Raw genomic sequence first — 9,197 nt, forward strand, 5'->3', positions numbered from 1 at the left:
TACCTATCAAATGAAGTTCCTCCGTCCCTTCTATCTTTAAAACCGTACTGTCCGTGATATTCTTAATGTGAACTATTGGTATTTTTTCCATCTTCTTTCATTTTAATTTTGTTGACAATGGTCACATGTTACTTTCAGTTTGAAATGTATCCGGGTGACCTACTTTCGTTTTAAAATCAAAGCACTGAAGTACTATTTTTCTTTACGCATTTCGGACACAAGCGCTTATTTCTATCCAAAGGAAGGTCGACTATCCACATAAATAGATGCTGCAATGATGTGCAATATTGTTCATTCCTAAATTAATTTGTTGTATACAATTGATGAGGATACTGTTATTAGAAAACCTACATCAGTGGCGGATCCAGAATTTTTCACAAGTGGGGGCCCACTGACCTACCTAACAGGGGGCTCGCTTCAGTCACATTTCAGTAATTCCCTATATAAGCAACCATTTTTTTCCCAAAAAGGGGGGCCGTGCCCGGGCCCCTTGTCCCCCCTAAATCCGCCTCTGTACATAGATTTATGACGATTATTCTGTATGATTGATATCTGTACTGGAACTTAAATTGGGGTAAATGAATTTCATATATCTGGCTCAATCGATACCTTTGAAAAATAATATGTGAGGTATGATATATCATGCATCTAATTAAAAGCGGTTGGCACAAAAAGACTAAGCTAACATTTTTCCCCGGCCTTCAAACCTACAATTTGTTAGTAAATTAACTTTAGTTGTTTGATAATTCAAATAAAATATACATCGATAGACAAACAAAACAGGTTTGTGGCACATAATTAAAAACCATAACATGTAGTTCACATCTTACTTTTTATAACTGCTTCTTCAATTATAACCAAATTTGGATTGCTAGGTTCCCTGCAAATTATTTTTGCATACGATACAGTTTTGATCTTGTATTTACAAGTTTGTGAACATTTGCATATAGGCTATTTTTTACCTGATTAAATCAAATATGTAATAAAAGATATACCTTCATGTGCTACTTTTTGAGTAAAATGGCGAAATTTGGTATATTTGCTCAAAATTCAGATTTGTGACCGTAATTTCTTTTTCGAAAGAAAGACATAACTTTTTTGTTATAAAAGATAAACACAAATTGTTTTTTGTTAAATAATTGGTATTTTCTGTATTTTATAAAAGAGGGACGAAAGATACCAAAGGGATAGTCAAACTCATAAATCTAAAACAAACTGACAACGCCATGGCTAAAAATGAAAAAGACAAACAGAAAAATAATAGTACACATGACACAACATAGAAAACTAAGGAATAAACAACACGAACCCCACCAAAAACTAGGGGTGATCTCAGGTGCTCCGGAAGGGTAAGCAGATCCTGCTCCACATGTGGCATCCGTCGTGTTGCTTATGTGATTACAAATCCGGTAAATAGTCCAATTCGGTAGGTCACAATCATGAAAGGGAAGGGGATTGTAGTTACGACGTAAGGAACATATCCGATATCATTTGTGAAACGGTTATTCCATATCGGTCAACCAAGGTCTCGTGATGGCGTCCGTAAAATTTACGAAGGGATGATTTCAACTTCACCATTTGGAACTCTTGGTTTAATAGCTTCCTTGTGAGCAGTTACCCTCTATCAAAAAATCATGATAGGAAATGCAAGCACGGGAATATCGTATCAATTGGGAGATATAAACCCCGTATGCAGGTTCTGCTGGGATGTTGCTACTTAGAAATGGAAAGTTCACAATTGGAAAGCTGAAATCATCTCGTAAAGTTTTGTATGTTGTCATTCAAGAAATCAAGCATCTTGATAATATCGGTTTCAGAGAATTTTTTGTTTGAATCAGAATGATTCTTTTACAAAGTAGGATTTATCCCTCCCTAAGACAAGATACTTGTATCTACGTTGGCCATTCTTTTTTATGAAGCAAAGTAATACCAACTCTTTTAATTTGTCTTTTAGTTTGGAATGTGGAATACTTGTGTAAAGAGTAGAAAAGTCAAATGTTTAAATACTGTTACAAGATGAAAGAGAGTTAGATTGTATGTACTCTAAAAGATCTTTGGAATTTTTAAGTATCCACATCTGATTCACGCCACCTCTAGAATAGGCAGTTTCACAATAACTTTGAAGCCCATATTTGATTGCTGATAAAATAGATGTTAATAATTTAGAAAGAAGTTTCGTGGAGCAATTGGAAGACCCAGCAATATACCTTTGTTTGTAAGGACACTTATGTAGTTTAGGTATCCAATACAGTGATGGAAGATCCAGTTCTTCATCTTTGGTTGAAATACCAAATGAACAAAGAACAGACCTATGATTATCCAGGATTTCCTCTTTGGTAAGTGTCGTGAGGCTATATGTTGAGTTTCCGCCAAGTGAATTGTCTATACCTAATTCGTTTATCAAGCAATTAATGTAATGACTTTTACAGACAAAAACGATGTTATTTGGGGCTTTGTCTGCGGGAACAACAACATATTTATCATGGAGGTCGGATAGGTGTTTAGCAACATTTCGGGCTTTAAAGATTGACGTAGCATGGGCATTGTTGGACCCATTCAATTTCTTAATTCTGATTTGTATTAACGACCTCACTGCCTTAATCCATTCGGATAGAGTGTCTACGTCTTCCTTCTCGCGCTTAGCCCATTGACTGGCATAATCCTCGACTGAATCTATCCAAATTTTAAAGTTGTATTTCCAATTGATGGATTTAGGCTCACGATATTTCGGACCTTTCGATAACACATTTCGTAGAGAAGTGTTATTAACAATGTTAAGGTCACCGGTAATAACGTGGCCAGCAGGATTATATGTGAATTGGAAACTAGCACAAAACAATGTTAAGGTCACCGGTAATAACGTGACCAGCAGGATTATATGTGAATTGGGAACTAGCACAAGTGCAATCAGGAGGTTTAGACTTGAAGTCGTCAATATCGAGATCCTGCAAAACGCGTCTGTAACTGAAAATTTTAGTTGCAATAGGTTTAGTATAGGTATAAGAAATTATTGGTACAGACTGGTCTTTGAAATAAGGAGGTATTTTCAATTGAACTAATTAATGATGAAGGATATTGCCAACTAGGTGGACGCCATCGAGACTTTTGTTGGCAAAGGAAAGATTTAGAAAAGATTTTTTCTCTTTTTCATCTTTTCCAATGCGAACTGGTTTGAAAAGTCTGTGACTTGCAATATCAGAAATTATAGCTTGAAGTTTATAATTGGTTTGAATGAGGGTTTGTAACAGTGGATTCCAAACATAAATTGAACGGAGAATGAAGTTTTGAAAGGGGTAATGAATAAAGTTTCGTGCGAATGTGATGAATACCTAACGGTTTTTGTATGAATGGCAGTAAGTCATAAATAAAGACATCATGCAGAGAAGGTGATGTATAATGACGATGACCATGACTGCGTCTACGTCGAAGAGTCGAGTTGAAAATATTCATCACATTCACCGAGTTGCACGAAGGACTAGATAGAATACATATACCATCAATTTTGTCATTGCAGCCATACGGTGTTGCAGTTCCCAATATAAGTATCCTAAGAAATTATGCATTTTTTATTCAGAAATAACTCATATTTATAAAATGTTCATGAATTGAGGAAAATACGTCATTTTTTGCTGCATGTTTATAAAAATTAAAAAAAATCCTCTATTTACAGTTTTATAAAATTTGGGTCACATAAACCAAATTTGGCATTGCTAGGTTCCCTCCAAATTATTTTTGTTTGGTTCTGGTCGGGCGATATATATAGCTTCCAAAGGCAACCATTATCAAATTATGAACATCAATTTTATCAACAATAAAAACCGGGTTTCAAAGTTATTGAGAAGCTATCTAGCTGCATCTTCTTGAGATGGCGTGAACTAAAAAAAAAATCAAAAGATCTCCTAGAGTAAGGATTTGAATAGTTATAACTATACAAATCCTTGTTAAAATATATACAAGCTAAGAATCCTTTATCTTGCAATTATATTAAAACATTTGACTTTTCTAAATTTTACACGAGTATTCCTCATTCCAGGATATGTTGACATACTATTCCCAGCCCATTCCAAAATTGATAGACAAACTGAAAGAGTTGATCATGTTTTGTTTCCGATGCATAAAACCGAATGGTCAACGTAGGGAGGGACACATATTACTTAGTAAAATCACTCTGATTCAAACATGCAATTTTCAGATATTGACATTATCCAGCTCCATTATCAAGATGTTTGATTTCTCGAGTGACAACATATCATAGTCGTTACGGAGAACGTGTTTTACAGTAATTCCAAAGGTTCCTCTGGGGGACAAAGTGTACCCCTCTTCTTGCATACTTCCTTTATCCATGTAAGGTTGAATTCATATAGGAACTTCTTCTGAAGAAAGCAAAGAAGCAATATCCTTTAACTTTACTTTCAGTTAAAAAGATGATGTTCTCTCACTTCATGATTAAAACTTTGGAGAATATATTTAAAGCATATATCTCTTCGAAATTGAGATAAAGGATACAATAGATACAGCCAAGTCTGTATCATATCTTGATCGACTTACTTCTAGAATTTGTTAACAAGGATCGGTTAAAAACAAAACTTTACGAGGAAAAAGATGATTTCAGCTTCCAAATAATTGTGAACTTTTAATTTCTATCTAGCAACATTCCAACAGCATCTTTTGAAGAGAGCGGGAGTGGATCGTAACCCTTGGCTAGCGAAGATGTCCAACAGCCACCGCCTCGGCATACAGAGTATATTCATATCTCTCAGCAGTGGTGGATCCAGAAATGTTCATAAGAGGGGCCCATTCACTACCTAAAAGTGGGGACCTTCTCGTATCGGTCATGCTTCAGTGATTCCCTATAACCAACCAACTAAATTTATCCCAAAAAAGGGGGACCTGGACACCTGGGTCCCCTCTAAATTCGCCTCTGCTCAGTTGATACATTCCAGGCCTGGTATATCCTATGATAATTTCCTTGACAGAGGGTTGCTGCTCACACAAAAAAACAATGAAACCAAGAGTTGCAAGCGGTTGAGTTGAAATCATCCCTTCAGAAGAAACTAAGCACTTTGGCATGACTCTAATATTTCATTCAAAAATCTTTAGATAAGGCTTATAAGTGAAAGAAAGAAAACCGTCCTGGAATATCAAATCCTAACTGATAATTGCAGAAAACTCTTAAATCAATCAACTATTTGTAAAATATCAAGTAACACGTATAAACTTTATCAGTGTTCTAAGAAAATGATGTCATGGTCATATGAACCATAGCAGACATATATGTACACCTTACACTCATTCTATACACCAAATACTAGTATAGTGGTACTATTGCTAATAGTATCTGATCAAAGATCATCAAACCATTAACTCTTAACATTGACCAATAATTTATGAAAATGAAAAACATGCAGATTCTTTGAAACATAAATGCATGCAGTACTTAAAAAAAATCAGAAATAAAGTTTTTATAATTAAATCAGTGCTTATATTGAACAGATTGAATATATATTATTGATATTGAATAAATACTGTATCACATGCAGTTTATGTGAGTTTATACATGTATTTCAATCAACAAAAAAGATATTTTTTTGGTCAAGCAAATTAATCAATGAGTGATAGATTTCTCCTAGAAGAAATTTAAATGTCCAAGTGAATAAACTTCACCAAGAACAATAGCTATTGTATTGATTCAATGGGACAGGTAAACTTGCAAAAGTTTAAATACCTTGGTAAAGAGCAGACGACTCTGTGGAAAACTTTCATTTGGTTCGCTATAATACCATAACCTCCAAAATCAATCCCAACCTTTCTTTTGTGGTTATAAACCTTGTGTTTAAATTTCATAGATTTCTAACCACTTATACTAAAGTTATTGTCCAGAAACCAAATATCTTTGAACTTGATACCAATATACAACTGCAATATTAGATTGTCCAATGAACCATGAATATCAGATGAAATCTATAATATGCACCTTACAATTATTCCATAAACCAAATATATTGGACCTATTACTTATAGTGACTTAAAAAAGACCAAACTACACAAACATTACATTGTCCAATTAACCATAAAAGTGGCTTCAAGGTCAGATGCAACATAACAGCCTAACAAGCACCCCTCACAATCATACCATACACCTTATGTATTGCTTATAGTATCTGTGATAAGGAATTGACCATGTTACTTTAATCTTGATCACTGATCAATTAGGTCTATGTCAGATGAACCCTACCTGATGGACATGAAGATACTGCAATGAACAAAATTATACCCAATATTCATGTAGTAATATTGGAGTGTTGAACTAAAAAAAAAAATATTATTCTTTTCAAGTCGTAATTGAATTATCATGAAAATTAGGTCAAGGACAATGACCACATAAATTGAAGTAACATGAGGTATTTGCACACAAGTTCATCTGCCTTTTGATATATAAAGCTTTTACCAATTTAACAAATATTTTATGCAGTAGGTGCTGCTGGCTTGCTTCTCATTTTTGCATTTTGAATTTATCTATCAAAGTTTTCAAGGTATAAGGCTAAAATGAAGAATAATGGTAAAATTTGTCATTTAAGGGCAATAACTGCTAGAAGTCTTCTGTCAGGTTTGATATATATGGATTATTGGAAGAGAACATTCTGAACTTTTCTGCTGCAGTCAAATTATCTCTATTCATATAATATAATAGACAAAACTAGCATTTTACTCATATGTTCTATTTTTAGCTATGTCAGCAATCATGATTGGCAATTGGGGATATCCACATACAGGAACTAAAATCAGTTAAAAAATCAAATTCATAAGTAAAGAAAAATTGCAAGAAATTCTATGAGACCATTCTTAAGTCTTTACATTGTTTGACCCAAATTCTGAAATTTGATCAAGGTTTATTTTATCCGTATTATTTTGTCATGCTCCATGAAATAAGTTAAACTATTCCCGAGTATACAGTAGCCTGATCTATTTTATTTTATTAATTTTAAAATTAACCTCATCATGGGTTAGAAATGGCAGATCTTTCGTTTCTGTGTGTCTGATAATCCAAGAAATATCTATATTGCTAACAATTAGAAGGATTGCAAATTACAGACTTATGTCCCCTTTCTAGTACATTTAAATCAAATTATATCTTGAAATACCAGATCATTGAAAGGAACAGAATATTGTCCACTTAAATTAATGTCAACTTCACCTGGTTTTTGTTTGTCATGTTTCACCACAGCTTGATTTAATAGGCAGATTAGAATTTAATTTCTCAACTATCAAATTTTGTTTTTTGATAAGGTTGTTAATAGATATAGGAAGATGTGGTGTGAGTGCCAATGAGACAACTCTCCATCCAAACAACAATTCAAAAATTAAACCATTATAGGTTAAAGTACGGCCTTCAACACGGAGCCTTGGCTCACACCGAACAACAAGCTATAAAGGGCCCCAAAATAACTAGTGTAAAACCATTCAAACGGGAAAACCAACGGTCTAATCTATATAAACAAAACTTACTTTCCTTATGACTGAATTGATAAGGATAAAATCTGTTTAAGATGGTACCTAACACTACAGGGAGATAACTCTGTAAAATCAGCTAAACATTATAATCACCTTGTATTGTTATTAAAGGAGCACTAGCTGTCAAATTCATGGTCACCGATTTGACTCAAATTCTCATATTTGATTTATAACAATGTAAAACATATATCCATATAACTATCAAAAGTCTAAAATAAACAGTTTACAGAGCATGGAGTAGATAATATATAGGTTCGTTTCGTGTGTATTTTAGTCCAGACGCCATCCAATTAACTATCGATTTAAGCCGATGTAAACATAAATAAAGATATGAACATATTAAACCAACACGTGCAATTGGATTTTTATAGGTCTGTCTGATTTTATTTCATAGATTAAAATAGATGTTTCTCATTGTTTTTAACTGTATAAGAATGATTTTATGTGCATCGAATAAGTAATCAAATGATTTACAGTAGTTTCACTTTCATTGTTGACATTCTTTTTCTTTAAATAACCAGTACACGTACAATGCATGCGTTGTCAATCTCTAGCTAGGGGTTAAATTTAAGTTCACATAAATATGGATTTAAAGAGGTTGACTCATTCACTTGCAAGTGAATGACTAATTATCAATGATTTTTTGCGTAATTTGACATAATTGAACCTTTTTTGGCTGCAAAAAGCGGATTGTTATATCACTATTTCACTTTAATTATTGATTGAACAAAAAAAAATCAAACTTTAGATTTTTTATATATCCCGTAGCTAGTGCCCCTTTAAGGGAATGTTAAGCTTCTCGATGATCAAAATTAGTGTATGTCAAACTGCTATATAACCAACCATCTTTTTCGGATAATGTGTGGTTCAAGTTTTTTGAAATTTTGATAATTTTGTCAAAGGTTCAAAGCAAATATTTTGTAAAATTTTTTATGAAAATTAAACGAGACAAATTTATTATAGTCAAGGTGTTAGGTATCTCCTTAATTTTAGCATATGCTCAAGAATTTTTCTTTATTATACTTGGGATGTAAGAAATGATACTGACAACAATTGTAAATTAATCATTTTAATAAGTGTCATACAAGCCTGCTTGTACAAATAAAAGTTACAATTTTTAGAAGTCAAATTTTATATTATGAATCAGATCAACTACTTTTCAAGATATAATCAGTACAATGTAGTAATAAAACACAATGTCCCAATGCCAACTGTTGGACATTCAAATCAAAACATAATTACAATACAATTTTGCTTTTTTATGTGTTTATAAGAAGAAAACTAATAGTCATTTAAGAAAACTTCAAGTGAAATGAATTGCATAGAATTAATGAAATTCTTAGTGTTTTTTAATCCATGTATACATTTATATACATTTGTACAAACAAGTGCATAAAAGCTGTTTTATAAATTATTTTGGCTGCAATACTTAAGATTAATAAAGGTATTTGTTTAAAATTAACCATGGTCTCCTTTCCTATGTATTTTCTGGTGTTTTTAAACCCTCCTAATTCTTAATATGAAACATAGCTATCTATAGCAGACAGTTTTTTTCAATTTAATTTTGAGGAAAACACCATTGGGGACATAATAATGCACCAATTAGGGTCTGGTGCCAAGTCTCCTAATAACAATTTTTTAACAATTTTCAGAAGGCTTTTGACAATCAAAATTACTCCTGGGGA

At 32.9% G+C, this 9,197-nt stretch overlaps 1 protein-coding gene across 1 annotated transcript in view; it reads right to left on the reverse strand.

Annotated features, from left to right (window-relative positions):
• The window catches only part of LOC134719025 (uncharacterized), a 40,173-nt gene extending 40,009 nt beyond the window's left edge, over nt 1–164 (reverse strand). Inside the window, exon 1 of the mRNA XM_063581943.1 lies at nt 4–164. Coding sequence (XP_063438013.1) covers nt 4–91 — 88 coding nt within the window. The 5' untranslated portion in view covers nt 92–164. The remainder of the gene's footprint in view (nt 1–3) is intronic.
• Nucleotides 165–9,197: the final 9,033 nt, after the last annotated feature.

The sequence above is a fragment of the Mytilus trossulus genome, chromosome 1 (assembly GCF_036588685.1).
Source record: "Mytilus trossulus isolate FHL-02 chromosome 1, PNRI_Mtr1.1.1.hap1, whole genome shotgun sequence".
NCBI classification, from domain to species: domain Eukaryota; kingdom Metazoa; phylum Mollusca; class Bivalvia; order Mytilida; family Mytilidae; genus Mytilus; species Mytilus trossulus.